Genomic DNA, 22,067 nt, shown 5'->3' with positions numbered 1-22,067 from the left:
ATCTTGAAGCACTGTCACCACTAATAGGAACACTGGATCCTGCTGCTAGAACTGCCGGCACTGCTGCTTCTGCATTGGCTGTTGCACAGTCCTGCTTCGTTGTGTCAGTAGCTCCTGGGTCAAAGTGGAGCATGGGTGCATTTTATTTTATCTTCCTTTCTTATTTTTTTCTTCTTTTTTTAAATTAGAGCAGTTATATATTTCCAGGAAAATCTTGCAGAAAATAGAGTTCCGGTATACCCATCACAGGTGTAGTTTTTCCTATTGTTAACATTCTGCTTTAGTGTGGTACCTTTGTTACAATTGATAAGCCAATATTGTAATTATATGATTAAGTGTAGTCCATAGTTTACATTAGAGCTCACTCATGAAATTTTTAATTTATTAATTACAGAGTAGAAGTCGTCCAGATTGTTTCATAAGGAAATAGGTTAAAATTAGTCAAAATATTTGTTAACATCCATTATGCTGCTTATCATTTTCTTTTTAGCTCAGTGTCATTGTAAATAGGGAAATATACAAGAAGTTACCAAATAAAATATGAGCTCTGTGACATTGGTTTCATGCATGTTTATTGTTGTCAATTTTAATATTAAAACTGAATTGTAAAGAAACCCAAACATGGTGGAGTTCTAGATTATTGTTAATAAGTCAGTTACTTTGGAGCATTTCTTCTCCCCCTAACTTTTGTAGTAACCATTTGCCACACTGGTACAGTAATAATAATAAAAATAACCCACCTACAGTAGCACTTTGTTCTTGCTATGGTCATGATCCTATTTGGACCTCACGTTAGCTGTGTTTTACAGAAGAGGCTTGAGAGGTTACGCCAAATCGTGTGTTAACCAGCTGTTAACCAGCTGTTAACCAGCTGTTAACCAGCTGGCAGGTGACAAAGCTGGGACCTGAATCTTGGTGTCATGTTTAGGATCCCCATGGCATGTGACCTTTCAATAATAAAAATTAGAATCCCCATGTTTGTATTTCCTGTACAGTTTTAAAAAAGATTTTCCAATTTATTAGCTGTCACTCGTGTTTATATCTATTTCAGTTGCTGTAATCCATTCATTTTGAGATAAATGTGGGTAAATAAGATAATAAACTTTGTGTTCCTTGCCTTCAACCCATGTGGCAAAAAGTATAGTCAGGATAAATTAAATAAATATTCCTTTGTGATTTTTTTTTTAAAATTGAATTTACAACCTCTCCATAAATTATGGACACTTCTTATAAAGAAATTAAATATTATAAATGTTACATTCTTAATATAAAAACCTAAACATTATTGATAGAGCTGAAGTTTGCCTTTCCAGTGCCACTAGGCCGCCCCCCTCCATCCCTGGGAACCTATAATTATTATTTAATGATGTTTTTTATTGGAAAATGACTCTGAAGATTATTTTAGAAGCTGTAAGTAGCTAATAGCTGCAAGTATGTAGCTGTCATCCCTCAGTGAACTGCTCACACACTTAGATTTTGGGTTTGCTGTTTCTATTTGTTTGGTTTTAGCAGATTTAACTTGTGTGAAAGAACTTTTGTTTTCTAGAATTTACAGATATTTCCTTTTTAAATCTCTTTTAGAAAGTGGTATGACTTTCTAAAAATCAATTCTTGATTTGTCTTTAATGATACTTTCCTAGAGAGATGCCCTTTGTTTTTCTGGTCATTTTGTGCCTACAACAAAATTATCCTATGAATTGTAAAATACTTTAGTCACGTCCGGTTGTTCCGGTTTGCTAATGCTGCTGCAATGCAAAACACCAGAAATGGATTGGCTTTTATAAAGGGGGTTTATTTGGTTACACAGTTACATCTTAAGGCCATAAAGTGTCCATCAGCAGTAGGGTACCTTTACTGGAGAAAGGCCATTGGCATCTGGAAAACCTCTGTTAGTTGGGAAGGCATGTGGCTAGCTCTGCTTGCTCCCAGGTTGCATTTCAAAATGGTGTTCTCCAGAATGTCTCTGTGTCAGCTTCTCAGGGCAAATTCTGGGTTAGTACCTCCAAAGTGTCAGCAAAACTCTGCTTTCACAGGCCATCTTCAAAATGTCTCTGTAAGTTGCAGCTCCTCTCTCAGCTCCTGTGCATTCTTCAAAGCGTGCCTCTTGGCTGTAGCAAACTCGCTCCTTCTGTCTGAGCTTATATAGTGCCCTAGTAAACTAATCAAGGCCCACGCTGAATGGGCGGGGCCATACCTCCATGGAAATTATACAATCATAGTTGTCACCTACAGTTGGATGGGTCACATCTCCATGGAAACAACCTAATCCAAATGTTCCAACTTAATCAACACTAATAGTTCTGCCCCCACAAGATTGTATCAAAGAACATGGCTTTTTTGGGGGACATAATATATACAGACTGGTACAGATACCCTTTGTTTTTCTGGTCATTTTGTGCCCCCAACAAAATTATCCTATGAATTGTAAAGTACTTAAGTTTTTTAAAAAGTCTTTTATGTAAGGCTTTATCAAGATATGGACTTTTAATTAATCAGTCTGCTGGTGTTTTCCCTTCTTTGTGTGCCTCATTATATACTTAAAAGAAATTTATATCTTTAGTAGACGTTTACTAGATAAGCAAATGAGCTTACAATCAACTTTGCCTTCTCATCAGGTTATATTTGTGAGTAAGAATTAATAGAAACCTTTTTTTATGCATCTTCTTAGGCAAAACAATTTTCTTCTAAATATTTTCTTGGCATCTTTTAAAGTAATATTCATACTGCCAGTATTCAAACTTCCAAAATATTTCCATTCAGTGAACATTTATGAGAACAATCCAGCATTGTTCTAAACTCTGGGAATACAGCAGTAAAAAATAATTCTAAAGGCAATCATTTGCTTAAATAACCCTTTTTTTTTTTTAAATAAATATACCACACAGGCTTTTATTAATTCTATAAACATTGAGCACTTTTTATCAGATACAAGTGCAAGGAGCTATTAATTAACGTAGAGGGTCCCAAAATAAATGAGATTGCCTGCATTTAAAAACCTACAGTTAGAGGAGCAGAAAGTTACACTGTGATGTGGCAAGTATTAATTACGAGTGATGGGTGCAGACTGCTCTGAGTCCAGTAGAGGGAGCAAGTGGCTTTAAAGCAGTGGACCAAGGAGGCATGTAATTCATCATGTCAAACCTGTCTTTTAAGGACTTTGTGTAAAATCTTTCTCCTGACTACCAGCCTTTCTCATTCTGATCTGTCCTTTACATTCCCAACAGAATTATCTTTATAAAAATCAGATTTGTTGAGTTCAAGAATTTGCTAGACCAAAGAATAGGGGAGCATTTCAGCTAGGGTAGCTGGCAAGTACAGAATGCACAGAGGCATGAAAAGAACATAGGAATTCTCAAAATTGGGTGTGTGTGGCTTGTTGTGGTATAGGGAGTATTAGGAATTGAATTAGGTTTCAGGCAAATTGAATGCCATACTTAGGATATTTGGATAGCATTCTCTAAACTTTGGAGAAACAAAGGGCTATTTAAACTGGAATAACACGAACAGATTTGTTTCTTAAAACAAAATTCTCTTGGTGATGCAAAAGTTGGATTGGAGGGAGGGAGAGAGGTTAGTGGCTAAGAGAAAAGACTTTGTGGTAAGTTCTTGCAGTTGGGATTTTCCTAGATTGTTAATTATTTGCTTCCTTGGTGTATTTTTTTTTTTTTTTTACTAAAATTGAATAATTTGTAGTATAAATGTCCCTAATAAAGAAATCTGAAAAACATTCCTAGCATTTTCAGTTATTCCTATTTGTTATTATCTTTTCCTGTAGCAAAATATTGACTTCTTTGTGTTCTTAGTGTGTTTCTTAGTCTTAGGGAAGTTTCTATTAAAAGGAAAGTTTTCTTGAAACTAAACTCCTATAATACTGGGGCATTTTCTTTCTGTGTTTTGTTTTTTTAACTCTTTCAATGCATCATAAATCACATTAAGGGTCCATAGTCTTAAACTAATTATCCTCACATTTGTGATATGCAACATTTGTGGTCATTTACCTTATTTTATCATTGTAAAATTGACATACCAAGTGATCCTAAGGTCCTTGTTCTGTTCAAATGTTAACCTATGTAAGCACTATTTGGTATGGGAAAATTTTCATAGTTTGTAACTGTAAAGTAGCATTTGCATTTCTCACTATTGTATACTGCTTTTTTTAAAATTAAGTAATTTTTTTAATGACAGCATCAATATAATAATACATTATTTAAAGTCTTCAAAAGTAAGATAATTACAATTAGTTGTCCTGCATTATAGTAGTCATTTGAAATTAGTCTTATTTGCCTTGAGTGATTCTGGGTTATGTCCATTATCCTGGCATTAATTGCTAGCAGTGTACCCTTTCACTCTCAAAGCCCTAGTTAACTATGGTTATTCTGTGTAATCAATTGCAGAATAGTTATGGTGAACAAATTTTATAAATCTGATGTACAGTCTGGTACAGTAAATACCACCTGTCACTAAAATCTGAAAAATGTGGTTGTCACAGTATGTGGTATTCAGTTATTTAAATAATTTTCTTCTACTGGCAATCAAAGTAAATTTTGTTAATAAGTTGAGAGTACTAAGAATAACCATGTGCCAAAACATCTTTAGATGATTTTGAAAATACTCGAGAATGAAAACTTTTAATTTTTTCTAATAGGGTCAAGGTTATTCAAAGGAAAATGATAATATACCTAGAATTCTAGAATGGATCATACTAGATTTCAAAAATATAAAACTAGATAATTGTGAGTTTATCAACCTATTCTGGAAGATAAATATTCCAGACAATTTCTAGATGAGATAATAGCTCCAAAGTCCTTCCTTTAACATTATAAAGCAACAGAAAATTAAGCAAATGGCTTAGATTTTAGGATAGAGGTTACTTAAAATCAGTTTGGTCAGTTAACATTTATATCTTCCCCATAAAACTGAATATAATGGTGTATTGACTGATGGTGCTACCTCTTCTTTAAAACAATAAATCTGCCATTTTTAAGTTATCAAAGTTACATTTAAAGCAGAGAACAAAGGATTTTCTAGGCAATTGCCAAAGAAAGGAAGGGGACACTCTGAATGATAATTCACATTGGCCACATGAGATCAGCTTTCCATATTTGTGAAACACAGTACCTGTATCATCTCTACTGAACGTTATGGAAAATGAAAACAACGAAATATAATTGTAGAACAGTGCTTCAAAAGAACTTTTTCAGAGAATCATATTCCTTAATTATTTTTCCCATTCACTTCAGCATATTTCTGATTTATTCATGCCATAGTGTGTGTTTATATTTTAAAGTAAGGAACGATTTACTATTTGTACACATTGAATCCCAGGGCATCAGTATACATTTGCATACTTTGAAATTAGTCTTTGGATTACTTTCTTCTTCTTCTGATTCTTGTGACTGCTTCCAGGAACTCAAAGAAGCTTCTGCTGGCAATGAACATGTAGTAGCAACAATAGCATCTCCAAATCTCTGAGATGTGATTTGAAATTGTACTGTGGATTTCTTCTGGCTTGGTAATTTATGTAATGTTGCCAACCTCTGCTCTCGGTCCCAGTGAAAGATTAACTGTACTGTAGCATCATGTCCCCAACCATCCCCTATAGCAGGAGCCAGTGAGATCTGATTTCTATCAAACTTTGTTGTCATCTTGATTGGTTAAAATTATAGTGAATCTGCAAGACTGCTAGGCCATTTATTTCACAACTGTATCTAAAATATTCTTTCTGGTTTCTCTATACTAATATGGCAACCTTTCTTTGTTTTTGCTTTTTATTTGTTTTCAGAATACAATTGTGGAGGCTTCTATTCAGCTTCCTCCTTCCCTTTTCTCACCAAAACAAAAAAGAGAAGTCAGACCAACTGATGAGTCTCTATACAAGCTCCAACTCATTGCGTTCCGCAATGGGAAGCTTTTCCCAGCAACCGGAAATTCAACAAATTTGGCTGATGATGGAAAACGACGCACAGTGGTTACGCCCGTGATTCTCACAAAAATAGGTTTGTCTGTGGCATATGTTACCCTAAAGTTACTGGACATCGTGGCTTTATAATTCACTGTTCCTAGAAATGCTTGTTTTTATACTTTCTCGTTTTAATGAGTCACTAGTGAAAAAAGATATTGCAGAGTACCCATTAGTGTATACGTTGATGTTTAATTGTTTTTGGAAGTTTGTTTCAGAATTATTGTTATTTCCCATTCTCTCCAGATGGTGTGAACATAGATACCCACCCCATCCCTGTAAATGTGACACTGCGTCGAATCGCACATGGAGCAGATGCCATTGCAGCTCAGTGGGATTTTGATTTGCTGAATGGACAAGGCGGCTGGAAGTCAGATGGGTGCCATATTCTCTACTCAGACGAAAATATCACTACGATTCAGTGCTACTCCCTTAGTAATTATGCGGTTTTAATGGTATGGCAGTTGTTAATTTTATGCATAAACACTAAGTATTCATGTTTTTTTTCCCCCAGGCATAATTATTTGACTTTTTTTCTGTGCATAATTAAGCTCCAGTGAAGAATTTTAACTTTTAACAACATAAATTGCTTCCTTTAATTATGTAAGAGGTGATGCTACATAATTTTAGAGGGAAATTGAGTTTACCATCAAGTGAAATATATGGGATTGAATTTAGTTATAGGAATTTTCAGTAAACTTAGTGTATCAGTTCCAGGTAGACTTTGAACTTAAAACTTGGAGCGGTCTTGGTTCCATCTGTCTCAACACAGAAAGACTGATGTGCCCAAGGATTCACAGTAGATAGTGAGAGAAGATATTCTTAGTTTGCCATCTCATGCCTTTTCGTACTGTGTCCTAATTATTAGATTCCTTTTGAATTTAGAGTAATGGTGATAATTTCAGATTAGTCATTCCAAGTGACAGTACTACTACAAATAATGTCTCTTCAATTTTGATGCCAACAAATTCAATGTTGTTTTCTGTTATTTACCATTGTTAATACCTGTAAATCTTTCTGGTTAAGTAATTATTAGATACTCATGTATAGGAATATGATGTTTTTTGTACAGGAACATGATATCTTTTATATTAATAAGATATTGAAATGAATCTGATTTCTGAGCCAGGTAATTAGGAAATTAACCATGCTAGTTTTTATTTTATAATATAGTTATTATAAATTATTAACATCATGGTGTGTGTGTGTATATGTGTGTGTGTGTGTGTATATATATATATATATATATATATATATATATATATATATACACACATGCATACATTTAGAGTATAGATGAAGGAATTACTGATGAGATTCATAAATTAATCTTGTATTTCTGAAAGAGATTTCTCAGAATTGGTTTGAGGCTAGCTTGGAAGATGAGAACTCTTTTATTTTTATTTCTGGCTCCAGCACTGAATCTCTTATCTAGAGGAATTTTATCAGGGTACTAAGAAATTTTGAAACATGATCTGTTTTACTTTTTGTGAATTTTACTTGCCTTAAAAAACAAAATGGTTTTTACCCTTTAAAAATGATCTTGAAGCAAGTCAGAATTATAATAAATTTTCCAAAAAATACAAATTTGGGTTTTTTCTTTGCTCCTCTACTTGGTATTCCTTACGTAGCACACTGGTCAAGTTAGCAGAGGAATAAATAGATTATTTAGCAGAATGTAAGTATGATTTTTTCAGTGACATTTGTGAAACATTTTGTGCAACTGGAAGGAACATACTTGAACATGTTCGTTTTTAGCCTGACTGGCCGTGGGTGAAAGTTAGGTTCAGCTGTATTTGTATCATCCTTTGGGACTCAAAGCTAGAATTGCTATTTTAGCATTCTCTTCACAAATAGGAGATGTCTTGGTTTTTCTGAGTCTGGTTCCCGTAGGTTCACTCATGTCTTAATATTTTGCAGTCACCTTTTAAATGAAGGCATACTGTATGAAGCTTTTCTTGTTCAGGTTGTAATTATTTTCTCATTCAAGTTTTTATTATAAAAATGTAAAACTGTGAAGTGATACAGAAGAAATAAGATAGACACAACATTGTGTGAAATTTATAAGTAGTTAAGTAGAAAAAGTTGGACAATATAAATGAAACACAAAATACACAAAAAGGAAGGCATTTATAAACTTCACTATTAATGACATGATTCAGCACCGTGAGAAACTTATTTTCGTTTAATCTGAAACCAGTTTAAAGGATCTATTTTTGAATTTCCTAGCTATTCTTCTAAACTATTTAAATTAGTGTAATCCTTTTCTAGAAGGAATAAGCTATTCTTTTATCTTTCATAGTTTTAATCTTTTAAAAAATGTAATGTACATTTCTTTAAAGCTGAAAGTCAATGCTAAGATCTTTCTATTTATTTTCAGACAATCCCTTTGCTTTTTCTTAGATACAACTGTGCCACCTAGAGGTAACAAAGTGAAATGTATCTGGAATTGTTCACAAAATTATAATAAAGTTAATATATGAGACTTTTAGAGTTGCTAATTAAATGTAAAGGCAAAGTTAATGAAATCATACCCACTCTTAAATAATTAAAGTCATATCTATGAAAAAATATCTTTTAAAAATTGGAAACTGAAAACTTTTTTCTTACACTTCACTATTTTGAAAAATAGATCAAATTTTATGTTTCATGACTGCCATCTTAATATATGATTTTATATGGCAAGTCTAGATTCCTGTCCATAAAACTTTTCCTGATTTGCTTTAAAGAATTTTGTATTAAAAAAATGAGAAAAAAATATATGTGTTCTCAAATCTCAAATAGATACCATAGTTTGGTTCATTGTGCATCAGTTAATACTGATAGTATGCTAAGATCTCAGTGGGAGCCAGAGAAAAAAGTGAAGCAGAAATTGGGTTTGCTTGAATTTCAGCAACAGCCAGTTGGGGCATGCAAATTCATAGGAGCTAGGGTTAGCAGGAAAAAAAACTGAGTAGAAAGTAGGGTAATTTTAGGGTCAAACTATTTATATAGTATTTAATAATCTAATTGGCAGATAAAGTAAGGTAATAATCTCTGTGCCTTTGGTGATTTTATTTACCTACAAATATATGAAATTAGAGGGCACTCATTTATTTCTGTAGCTCTCTAGTGATGCTTTTAAATTTTGTTTGCATGTAAAACTTGCTGAAAGCAAGCAAGCTTCAGTTTCATTTGCTCTGTAGTTGAACATGAATGCCAGTGGTGTTTGTTTATCATTTTTAAATAGATCATATGTTCACATGGATCAAAAATTGTAATTATTTCTATACACATATTACAGCAAAAACTCATAACCACTATTAGTTTATAACAAATCCTTGAAGAGATTTTTATGCTTATAAAAACAAAAAATGAATATGTAGTAATATTTTCTCCCATTTTTATACAAAAGTTGCATACCACATACGTTGTACTAAACCGTGTTTTTTTCCCTGGAACAGTGTATCTAAAGATGATGATGATGGTAGTGGTGGTGGTGGCGGTGGCTAGCATTCAAATAAGCACTTACGTGCCAGGGATTCCTCTGAAGTCATTACAAGTATTGACTCATTTTGTCCTCATATCAACCTTATGCTGAATAGATACTGTTGTAATTGTCCTCACTTTACAGACACGGAGAGCAAGACATAAAGAGATTAATTATCATGCCCATGTTCACAAAGCTAGTTAGTGATGGAGTTGGGATTTGAATTCAGTCTGGTTCCAGAATCTGTGTTCTTAAAAACGTTGCTAAATCCTCTCTGAAGTCTTTCCGTATCAATGTAAAGAAGCTTCCTCATTCTGTTTTTACATATGAATATTGTTCTCTGTCGCTATTATTTACGTATTCTCCTATTTTCTTTTTTTTCCAATGTTTCAGTTGTATAATGTCATTTTTCAGTTATATAATGTCATTTTGTACATTTAACAGAGTGTATGTAGGATAAATTCTCTGCAGTCCTCAAAGGGACCAACTCCTCTTTTTCCTTTTTTCGTTAAATTGAGGTATCTAGTAAAGTACACAAATCTTAAATGTATGGCTTTATGATATTTTTACACATCGATATACTCATTTAATCACCATTACAATCAAGATTTGGAAGACTTCCTTCACTAGGGAGGCTCCCTTGTGTTTCTTTCTGTCACCATTTCAAGAACTAACCCCCCTTCGGATTGATATTTTTCACCATAATTTAGTTTTGTCTGTCCTTAAACTTAATAAAATTGGACTAGTATAGTCTGACTTTTTTCAAATACATACGTTTGTGAAATTTAATCTTGTTTTTGCATGTAGCAGCAATTAATTTTTTTTTCATTGCTGCTTAGTAGTTCATTGTATGAATATACCCAAATTTGTCAATCTTACTGTTAATGGGCATTTGGGTTGTTTCTAAGTTTTGGCTTTTAAGAAATAAGCTGCAATGAGTATTCATGTACATGTTTTCTGATGGACATATATACTCAGGAATGGAATTGCTGGGTTTAGGCTAGCCATACTTTTAGATTTAGTAGATAATGCCCAACAATTGACCAAAGTGGTTGTGTCAGTTTTCAGTCCCACCAGTAATGAGAGTGAGTGCTCAGTTCTTCCATGTCCTTGTCAGCACTTGGTACTGTCACCTTTAATTTTAGCCTTCTGATGGTGGTATACTATTGGGGTTTTAATTTGCATTTCCCTTGTGACTTCTCTGATTTTGTCTCTTTGTAATAGAATTGTTTCTTGTTTCCTCACTGATTTATAGCAGCTCTTGATATCAGTTCTGAATATCTGCCGATTGTTGGGTCTGTGTGTTGCAGATTTCTTCTTCCAGTCTGTGCCTTTTTCCTTTTTCTTTTAATGTTGCCTTTTTGTGAACAGAGATTCTTAATTTTAATGAAGTTCAATTTATTAGTTTTTTAATAGTGTCCTATTTAAAATATCTTTGCCCACCCCAATATCATGAAGATATTTTCCTTTGTTTTCTTTTGGAAGCTTTAGTGCATTTTATCTTTCACATTTCAGTCTATGATTCAACCAGAACTGATTTTTGTGTATGTTGTGAGGTAGGGGGAGCAGATTATTCTTTGTTCTCTAGGGGAAAAAATAAAAAGCAACACGGAAGTCATAGTCTTTTTTTTTTTTTTTTTTTTTTAATTTCTGATTTCAAATCTATTTTAAAATTTTATTTTATTGGTAAACTCTTTTTATTATTCTTTGTATTCTGACAAGCAGAGGGTACCATGAGATTTTGTTTTGTTTGGGCGACTTTCCATTGTCCAGATCCCCAGTAAATTTAGGTAATTCACGACTTCTAATTATTATTAGTGTTGACATGATGGTAATGAATTATATAAAGCTGGTGTTGATTTTATAGTTAGTAATTCCCAGCCTGGAAGTAACCCTTGTAAATATAACAATCTCTTTATCCAGTAAACAAAGAGCTTAAAAAACTCTTCCATTTATTCATATCCTTAATAATCCCCATCTTTATGATTTTTAACACATTTTTGGGTCTTCTGATAGTCTTTGTATCAGTGTAGTTAACTTGGAAGGCAAACTTCTTTTCACTTCCTAGTTTAGTTATTTCCTTAAACTTTTACCATATAGAAGAGTGACTAACATCACTATTTAGTTATGAGCTCCAAACAACAGAGGCCTTTCCTATATTATTTATCAGTATATCACAAATGTAAATGATAGTTCTACTTTTTATTCCCACGGGTGCCTCCTAGTGGCCATATTTTCATTAGATATTTGGTAATCTTTGATTATATTATCACAAAGCCTGTATTTGTATATTTATATAATTGAAAATAGTTTGATTCCAATTTCTACTCTTTCTCATTCTAGAACTTTTACTTGCTTACTATTCTACTCTTCTCCAGTGCCTTAAATAGTCTTATTCTCTTACATTTTGTGCTTTCTTTATACAAGAGTTCTGTAAACTTCCACCCACAGACTAACTCCAAAAGAACACCTGATTTTGTTTGTTTTACTGCCTGAGAGCTAAAGATGGTTTTTTAATATTTTAATGGTTATATTTTAAATGGTTAGTAAGTACCTGCTTAATAGCCTCAATTTGTCTCTTGGCCAGCAAAATCTAAAATACTATCTGGTCTTTTAAGGACAAGTTTGCTGATACCTACTTTTTATACCTTTCTCTGGGCCAGTGTTTCTCAGCAGGGGTCTTCTTTGCATTGGGGGCAGGTCAGTTCATTGTGACAACCAAAAATGCCCTTGGCAGAATTGGTGTTACCCATGACCAATAGAAATAGTACTTATGCCTTCCTCCAGTCATTCCTTTGAATTACAATTTATTGCCCTCTGTGCTCAACATCCAGTTTCTTTCTCACACACTGTCACATTCATTTGACTTCTGGAAAATACTGATTTCTTTTAAACTTTATATATCTTAGACATAAGGTTTATATTATACAATATATTTTGAGAACTGGATTGGCACATTATCTGAAATTCTATTAGATAATATCCAGCTACCCATGTTTTGTTCCTCTTTGCCAAGGACTGGTCTGTGCACTTCTGCATGCCGTCTTACTGCCCTTTACAAACCATGCACAATGATGGGTGGGGTCTCCATTCTATAGTGAGGTAATTGCCCAAATCTTAGAGCTAGAAAGTAAGTAGTGACGTATTATTAAACATTTCCTAGAGGAATGTGAAGCAGATAATGCATGAAAGAAGTCCAGAAGATTAAATCCCAGATATTTAAAGTTCATCCTTATTTATTAATTCTGTACTAGAGTACTGGCTTTTCATAGAAATTGAGGAGAAATGCATCTACTTTTACTAACATCTAACTGGTTCACATTGCCCCAGCATTGTTGAATTTTCCTGGTAATGTTCTGTGCTTTCAACAGAACGCAAATACCTGGAGGCCTTGTACTGCAAACTAAATATTGTGAGTGGCGCACAAGGGCATATTGTTCAGAACTGGTAGTGACAGCCTCTTCTCTGTATTTTCCTTTTTGTGTACGTAGTTTACAGACTGGAAGCTCCACCAGGTCTGGAACCGTGCCCACTTATTCCTGTATGTCACCAGTGATTAGCATAGCACCTGGCCGTGGTGGGCCACCAGTTCGTATTTGTCGAATAACCTGAACCAGTTTGAACTAGTTTGAGACTCATCATAACATAGAGGATCATTCAGTTTGTTCAGTTTGGAATTTCGTTTCCCACATCGTATCTCCAGCTGAGATGCCCATTAACTAGTTTTGTCAGGCTCCATGGACCTCTGTTCATTATTTGTTAAAGGTGTGGGGTTGTTAAGGTTTTCAGATGGACTCTTTCAGGTCAATAATTGTGATATTGTCAACTTCTGATTCTTCCATCAGGAAATTTGCCATTCCTTCCCTATTCCTGTGAGGCTGTCTCCCACTTCCATGTCTGTTTGTTGCCGGTTCCTTTTCTGTTTTCAGCTGGCTTCTCTTGTTTCAGATATTGTCTCATGAACTTCCTGATCAGATTTGTGCTCACTGTGAACTCCGTCTGAAGGCCAGCTATCTTTCTTAGCTGTAAGAGTCAGTTTAGAAAGAGAATTGACTGAAGTGGTCACCTGAGTCTACAGCTTTGATTCCCACAGTCCGGCTTCTCCCAGTGTGCGGATCCCGTATGGCATCTGGAATCCGTCACCAGGGTGGAGGCATCTTCCCAGCCCGCTCTGGTCCTTTAGAAGGAAGGCAGTGTTACCTGGAGAGTCGGAATCTGCACTGTGTTTGGAGCTCAAAACTCTGCAGCCAGACTGCTTTGGATCTAATCCTCAATGTACTTCACCTCTTTGTGCTTCAGTCTTTCAAGCTATGAAATGGGGCTGCATAGAGTAACCTCATAGGGTCACTCTGTAGAGTGCTTGACACAGTGTCTGGGCTGTAGCAAATGCTGTGTAAATGATTTGCTCTCATCATTTATTCTTGATTCTAGAGCTGTTAAAGATCTCTTCCTCTTTGCTCCCATAGCCACGCTGTCCTTATCAAAGCTTGTTATGATCTGATCATATGTTCATCTTCCCTTTGACTTTCAGCCCTTCAAGGCAGGAACCATGCCTTACCATGACATCCCTAGAGCCTTGCACAGCACTTGGTCCATTTGTAATTGTTGAGCTTGGAACTAAACTCAACTACTGGTATCGAGAGAGGTCTCTCTAGGCTCTGATGGGAGATATTGCTCTCTGGTATACCTTGATGGCTAATGAGCATGCAAAGGGAGTGAAAGGGTGTTGAAAAGGATGATGTCTGTGGTTGCCCTTTCTAAGTCAATCACACACACAAGCAGGCTGCTTGTTCTCATAGCACTTTCAGCATTCCAATTCATAACAAGGTATTCATGTAGACAAAGAGTACACCGTAAGTAGTTAACACAGTGGAAGTTAGGAAGGCAAAGCCATGTTTAAGGGAACTAGCACAAAACCTTACTCCTTGGATAAATTGGAGAGAGTTTTCTTTTATCAGTGCATTTTGTTCACTTGAGAAAAATCTCAGTATTTCATATCCAGGAAAGGGCTACTAGAATAATGCTTTCTTTTTTTCCCTCAGGATTTGACGGGATCTGAACTATACTCCCAGGCAGCCATTCTCTTGCATCCTGTTGTTTATACTACTGCTGTAATTCTTCTCCTGTGTCTCTTGGCAGTCATTGTCAGTTACATATACCATCACAGGTAGGAAATAAAATTAGCTGGGTATGGATCTGTGTACTTTGAATTGGAGTTCATTTCACATTTAGTTAGGATAAAACTGACTTTAATAACCAGGTACTACTTCCACAGTAAGGACTGCTTCTTTAGAAAATATACAAGCCCTTACTCATTTCATGCAGTTCAAATCATAAATAATTAATACATAAGATAATGCATGTCTGATTTAAAGCATCCAGGCACTTTTCTGGGTTTGTGGGATTTATGCCTTTTTTGCTCCAGCTTGAAAACATGTCTTGGAACACACTTTTATACTTGGTGTCACCCTCCGTGGTGCAGAGTTCCATTTTTCTAGGCCTGGCATTCCAACAGCTATACAAATGATGATCATTGAGTTAGTATCTGGAGAAGGATATGGGAGGAGGATGTGTTGGCAGCTGGGGGGTGTGTAGCACAAGAGTGACAGGGTGAGTCAAGTTGAAGGTTTGTTACCTATAATGGTAAGCTGATGTCTGAGACTTAGGTACCAGACTATATTTTTGTTTTTATTTTACGACTTTCTTGCCTGTTGTGATATTCTTTATTAATGGCATTTCAAAGAAAGTCTGTGGCATTTAAGCATGGGATATGCTTTTTGTTAATTGGAGATAAAGCTACAGAAACTTTTACCTTATGGTAAGACGTAATGAACTGAAGGGATTTGCTAAGCAAAAATTCACTTTGCCAAAGGCTTTGCTAGAATGTATTTTCCTATTTAAGCTGGACATCTGTGACAAATTTTGACATTTAGTTAAGAAACGAAAGGATATTTTGAAGAAAAAAAAAAAAAAGATTTCACCATTTCATGAAAGGCCAGAAAAAAATGCATCAGTCATTTAGAACGTTACCCTATTCGGTTAGGAAAAATACCCATTGGCATATTGCACATATCTCTTTTGAAGCCAGGCGAGTGATCCGAGAGTCAAGAGACACTGTAACTAACAGAAGTCCACGTTTTTTTTATTACTGACATTTGTTTGGTTTTAATGGGTGCAATAGTCCCATAAATTACTTTTCTATTGTGTAAGGTTAAATCGTAAGAAACAGTATTGAGCCAAATGATCTCTCAAATCCTATGTGTGTGTGTGTGGAAGTATATATATTTTAAAATAAAATATATTATAAAACATTTTAATTTGACCTTTTATGCACTTGTACGTATTTATTTATGGGTGAACATCATTAATGTCATGCTTCAAATGTACTAGATGGAATGCTAACATTTTGCCTTCTGTTTTCTTTTGAACAGTTTGATTAGAATCAGTCTTAAGAGTTGGCACATGCTTGTGAACTTGGGCTTTCATATTTTCCTGACCTGTGTGGTTTTTGTGGGCGGCATAACTCAAACGAGAAATGCAAGCGTCTGCCAAGCAGTAAGTCAAAAGGAAAAATTGAAATGAAAAAAAAAATACTGATATTACAAAGTAAATTCTTTTATTTCATTAAATATAAAAGGAAAATTTCTTTAAAGGTCCTTTTCTTTAACAAAGTAAAGTAAAACCAAATGTCTACCTAGTGTACCAATATGCTTCACATTTTGAACCATCATTTCATACCTGGATATGTATCTTAAAGAACTTGTCTTACTATCTTTGGGAACTCACAGTTACTTATGTCTATTATAATGGCTAACATTTAATTAAAAAGATTTATAAAATCCTGACTTTGACTAAAAGGAAGTGATGTTTTCTGAAAATAGGATTTTAAAAATGATTTCATCCATTGATGAAAACAGTAGAAATTAGAAAACAGTTTCACTCTAAAATATAAAAATAAGAAACTTCTTAGGTTTTATAAATATGAAGAATTAAAAAAAAACCTCAATTTTAACTTTCAAACAAGTACCATTATTTTCAAGCAAATTATTATATGTGTAGCTTTAGTGAGCATTACAATATTAAACAAATTGAAACTATTCAGTACGTGAACAGGAAATATGTAAATATTTCTATATTTGCATATTGTTTTCTATATGCATGATAGCAAGAAGTGTAACACAGAATTACAAGTTCAGATTGCCTAGATTTGGTTCCAGTTTTACAGTTCACTAGCTGGGATTTGTTGTTTTGTTGTTTTGTTTTGTTTTGTTTCTTTTTTACAATATTTGGTTTGTTAGATGATGTGATTATTTATATGAAAAACCTAAAATAACCTACAGATAAATTATTAGAATACAGAAGTTTAGAAAAACTGAGTATAATTTTAATATAGAAAAGTTTGTTTGCTGCCATTATGCAGAATTGCAAATATAAGAAAACATAGTTAATAAGAAAATACTATATATAGTATCAATTATCAATTACTTAAAAATAATAAAAGATATTCAAGACTTACAGGTAAAAATTATAAAATATATTAAAGAAAGCCCTAAATAAGTGGAGAAATATACTAGGTCCAAGCATAGGAAGATTTTTTTATCTGAGTCAATTCCTCCTAAATCTATTGAAAATAGGAGAATTTTTCATGAAACTAAATAAAATAATTTAAAATTTTATATGAAAAGTTAAGGACCAGGGATAGCCAGTGCACTACTGAAAAAGAAAGTCAGGGCAGGGAGACTTGTCCTACTGGTTATCTGGGCTTATTAGGCTATGATAATTGAGACAGTGCAGGGTATGGTGCAGGGATAGATGAATTGCCCAGTGAAATAGAATAGAGAGCCCAGGTGTAGACCCATGCATGTACAGAACTTTAGTATAAGGCAGAGCTGGCATGTCTCAGCAGTTAGATCAAGAGGGACAGGGACCACTATTCAGTAAATGGAGCTGAGAAAAAATGGTTATCCATTTGTAAAAAGGTTAAAATCATTTAAAAAAATCAACTCTGGGTGGAATAAAGTTACATGTCAAAACCTAAATGTTAAAATTCATATTAGAATATATCATAGACCTTAGGGTAGGGAAGGATTTCTTAAAGCACAATGTACTGACTATAAAAGAAAGAGATAAATTCAACTAAATTAAAAATAAGCACTTTTGTTTATTAAGCTTCCTTAAAGAAAGTGAAAAGAAAGACAAGTTACAAAGTAGGAGAAGTTATTCACAATACATAAAAAAATATATTAAAAACTACAATCAGCGGGAAGGTTGCAAACAACTCAATAGGAAAATGGACAAGATAATGTATAGGCATTTCATAGAAGAGTAAACATACTGGCCAGTATACATATGAAGAGATGTTCAACATCACTGGTGGTGAGGGAGATGCAAATTAAGAATACATTGAGTTATCATTTTATACCTATTCTGTAGCCAAAAATTAAGCCTGAAAATGCCACGTATTGAAAAGCATGTGGATCCACAGTATTTTTCATACATTGCTGGTGGGAATGTAAGTGGATATACTTTTGGAGCCAGTAGGCTTTACCTTCTAAAGTTAAACATTTGCACACCTGGGACCCAGCAGTTCCACTCCTGGGCACATACCCTAGCGAATAACCTTGCCTGTATGCAACGGAAGATACGTGCATATGAATATGCACACCCATATGAATATTCATAGCAGCACTTATACACAATACTAAAAACCTGGAACCAACCCAAATGCCCATCATTGAGAGAGCACATGAACAAACTGTGGTATTATATGAGTCAAAACTAAGGAATTACAACAATGCACTGCAATATGGTTGTCTCAGGAATATAAGAGAGAAAAAGTAAGTCCCAAAAGATAATATTCACCCTGATTTTTTTTTTTAAGATAAAAATAACTGAAGTAAAACAGCACACTTTTAACAAGAACATATAGGTACAATAAAACTGTAAAGTGGAAAGCAAGGAAGTGAAGAACATAGGATATAGGATAATGTAATGGTTTCCTTGGGTTAGGGGGTCATGTGGTTAGTTGTAGTCTATTGTCAAGGTCCCACCTTTTGTTTTCCTGTTAGATTCTTGATGCTTTTCACATTATTAACAACAATTAATTAAATAGCCTATTAAATAGCAGGGCATGCTTGCACCAATCATTAGAATGTGTCTGGAACTAAGTATGATCCATCTAATTTTGTGCACCTGAGGTCTGGTTTAAAATGTGTGTGTGCATAAGGGCTAGTGAGATAATTAAATGACTCAAGTGCCTGTCATGCAGTAAGTGCTCAATACATGTTAGTTGTTCTTATCATTATTGTTATTGACAAAATTAATCTCAGTTGTGCAGTCTATTTCTGTTTTTAGGCACTACTCTACATTTGAAAATAGTCTTTTTTGGGGGGCTTTCAGAAGTCAAATAATGGATGTTCGATCAATTTAATAAGTGTATAGAAGGCAATGTTTTGGTTTTTTCAGTCTTTCTGTCCTTCTTCACATTTTTGACTTATCTTGCAAGTCTCAGTTCTTGATTACTGTTTCAGAGATACTGTCCCTGGCTTCCCTTCATTTTTCTAAGGTGCTTATTGAAGTGCAGTGGTTCTGACTGTTTGACTGTTTGTGCATTTACTTATTCATTGTCCACTACAGGGGCAGGAATTACACTGATTTCATTCACCAATGTTTATCCAATGACCAGCCCAGGACCTGACCCATAGTAGAGGCTCAGCATGTAGTGACTGGGTGAATGAACAACAAAAGCCTCTTTTGCGACTCCTTCCACCTGGGAGAAATTTTGAACATAGGCTGTATTAGGAGTGTGCTCAGCACACAATGGTAGTAATCTGCTGTCTCAATTTACCTAAAAAATTCATCTATTTCATGAAGCAGACACACAGATTTATTTCACTAAGGAAATGAGCAGAGAGCGGCCATTATAAAGATGACTGCTTTTCATTATCCCTAAACAGTATTTTATGTCAGTATTTTATACCGTTTCTAAAATGAAAAGGAGAGGACTTGCCCTGAGTTTTTAGGGCCTTTGGAACAAACACCCATTTGTGGTTTACAAAAGAAAAGGAAAAGACATGTCCTTAGATGTTTTCACATGTCATTTCCTTCTATCTTCCCTTCTTTTATGAAAGACATAACATCATTCTTGTATTTGTGACTCAGACATTACTTGCTTCATTTTGCCATTGTAATACTTAATGCAGTAGTAGCCAGTTGAGAGGAGAGTGGTAGGATGCAAAAGGACCAGCCTACAATTCCAGATACTATCCAGCAGGTTCTAGCTGCCTGTATGGCTAGTCACTAACCTATGAGGGGCTCAGTTTTTCATCTGTAAATAAAGAGGGGTAGGGGGTGGGAATGGCAGCACAGAGTTAAATGATCATTAAAACTGAGCCCGTTGTGTGCCTGTCTTTACGTACAGTTTTGTGTATATGCAGAATCAGGATAGTTTTGTATTTCTTATTTTACTCTAAGAGTTCACATATTTTGTAAACAGCATGAACCAATTTTAATGTAGTTTCTTCCCCACTGTGACTGAGGTTGTTAAAAGTGCCACCGGCCAGGTACTTACCACTCCGGTTCCTAAGTCAGTTTCAGGTGGTACCTTAGGTGCTTTTTACAGCCTTTAAGGTATAAGGTGCTGAAAGGAGAGCTAAAAAAGCCGAGTGATGGTGAGGAAGAAGCTGTTGACTCAAGGTTGGAAGAGATCTGGGTTCTGGTTCGTAATGTGCTGCCAAATAATTGTTTGATCATTAATTCTCTGGTCCTTGGTCTTCATAGCTAGGCAGTGAAGTTATTCAGCTGGATCTTATTTAAGTTAATTTGTTGCTCTAACACTCTGTGATTTCACCCATTTAACATAGTGCCAGCTGACCTTCTCAGGTGTCCTTTTACTGTCATCTAGAGGATTGCTTCAATGGCACGTGAGATGCATTGGGAAAAGTCTAACTAGTGAATATTAAAAGGCTTCTTGCCAACTACTGCAAATGTGTTATCTTAACGTTTATATTAACCCTAGGAGGGACTTCTTATTCATAGTTTTATGAACTGAGCTGGAGAAAATTGAAACAACTTGCCCCAAATCACCAAGGCTACTGGGTGGCAGAGGCCCAATTGACATCGTGTTCTGTTAGACTCGCAGTGACCCCTCCCATCACTGTGCTTTACTGTAAGGTGGGGCCAGTATGAAAACCATTGTGGCTTTGGGTTTGAATCACAGCCTTGCCACTGACTGTGTGTGAACTCTGGTTGGTGGGTGATCTCCCTTCTCTCAGCCTCAGTCTCCTTGTCTGTGACTCAGGTTACAGACCGAATAATGATTCTAGGTGGATAAAATGAAATTACCTACAAAACCTCCTAATATGGTTTTTGGTCCATGTAGGCATTCAACAGTGGGGAAGCTGTTACTATTTTTAATATTTATATATTCATATATGATTGTATTTATCATAAAAATTATTTAACATACTTGCCATGCATGCTGCACTGTCTTAGGTTTTTTGGTGGTTAAAAATGTGATTGTGATTCTGCCTGGTCTTAGGTATGGGAGAGTATATACTTAGGTAACATACATATAAAATGGAACTCTTAAGGATAATTATTTTATACCCATTTTGCAGCTTTGGAAATTGATATCCTGAGGTAAGGTAACTTTCTTAAGTTATTATCTGTTGCATTTAATTAATCATGTATAGACCCTATGAATTATATGACATTTCCAAACTATTTACAAAATTTCCATATGCATCTCTAGTTTATTTGGAAGAGAATGTGATAGTAAGGAAGAATTTCTGTATTTCTTATATAGCCCAAGTGTTGGATGGATAGGAGAAAAGATAGGAAAACCCTTTCTGTTAGACCTTATTCCTACTGTATTCTGGTCCTTGTGGAGGCTTTGTTTATTTGCTTACGTGACTCTTACCAGACTAGACATCAGTCCCCTAAATTCTACTATTGGAATTAACTGGAAGGCCACAGTACCTTTCAAGGGTGAAAACTACTCTAGAAAATTAGAAGTTCCATAAAAAAACACTTGAAAACCTAAAGATCAAGTTATCCCTGCTATATCTAAAGCAAGAAAATTCTGTCGTTCACTTCCTATGTTGAAAAAAAATTAACTATGTTTTTAACTTAGGTATTTGAAAGCCCTGCCTCATTCTTTTGACCTCTGCCTCAGGGAAAACTCCAGTTATAAGTAGTGCCTGCCATTTTTAGTCCATATCAGTGATTTGTCTTGAGTTTTATTGGTTTTTATGCACCAAATGCATGTATTCTTTTTTATTTACAGTATTTGATGTAACCTCAGCTCAAAGGGCATTTTATGCTTTTTGTTCCACTTCTATCTATAAATTTTGCTTTTCAGTGCAGTCAGCAAAACTAACAGAAACTAAGGAGCCAGTTTCTTCCTAAAGAAGATAACTTCTGACTTTTCTAGATTTTTTGGCCAAGCTGGATCCACCCTCCTGCCACTTGTAGATTCATTGGACAGTGACCACCCTCATTTCTCCCCTGCAGATTAAGACTTGGGCTTTAACATTGCCAAGTGTTTTGCTATACATTAGTTCCCATTAAAATGAACCCTGGGAGGTAGCTTAATACTTGTAGTATTGACCTAGATTTGACAATGTCAGTTAATTTGCT

The 22,067-nt window shown here is 34.9% G+C and overlaps 1 protein-coding gene across 1 annotated transcript in view; it reads left to right on the top strand.

Annotated features, from left to right (window-relative positions):
* ADGRA3 (adhesion G protein-coupled receptor A3) overlaps positions 1-22,067 on the top strand; it is a 129,353-nt gene that overhangs the window by 101,666 nt on the left and 5,620 nt on the right. The window contains exons 13-16 of the mRNA XM_037829505.1: positions 5,783-5,996; positions 6,206-6,414; positions 14,471-14,595; positions 15,860-15,983. Coding sequence (XP_037685433.1) covers positions 5,783-5,996; positions 6,206-6,414; positions 14,471-14,595; positions 15,860-15,983 — 672 coding nt within the window. The remainder of the gene's footprint in view (positions 1-5,782; positions 5,997-6,205; positions 6,415-14,470; positions 14,596-15,859; positions 15,984-22,067) is intronic.

The sequence above is a fragment of the Choloepus didactylus genome, chromosome 3 (assembly GCF_015220235.1).
Source record: "Choloepus didactylus isolate mChoDid1 chromosome 3, mChoDid1.pri, whole genome shotgun sequence".
Taxonomy (NCBI): Eukaryota; Metazoa; Chordata; class Mammalia; order Pilosa; family Megalonychidae; genus Choloepus; species Choloepus didactylus.
The sequence above is the reverse complement of the archived record's forward strand: the minus strand, read 5'-3'. Positions and strand labels throughout refer to the sequence as shown.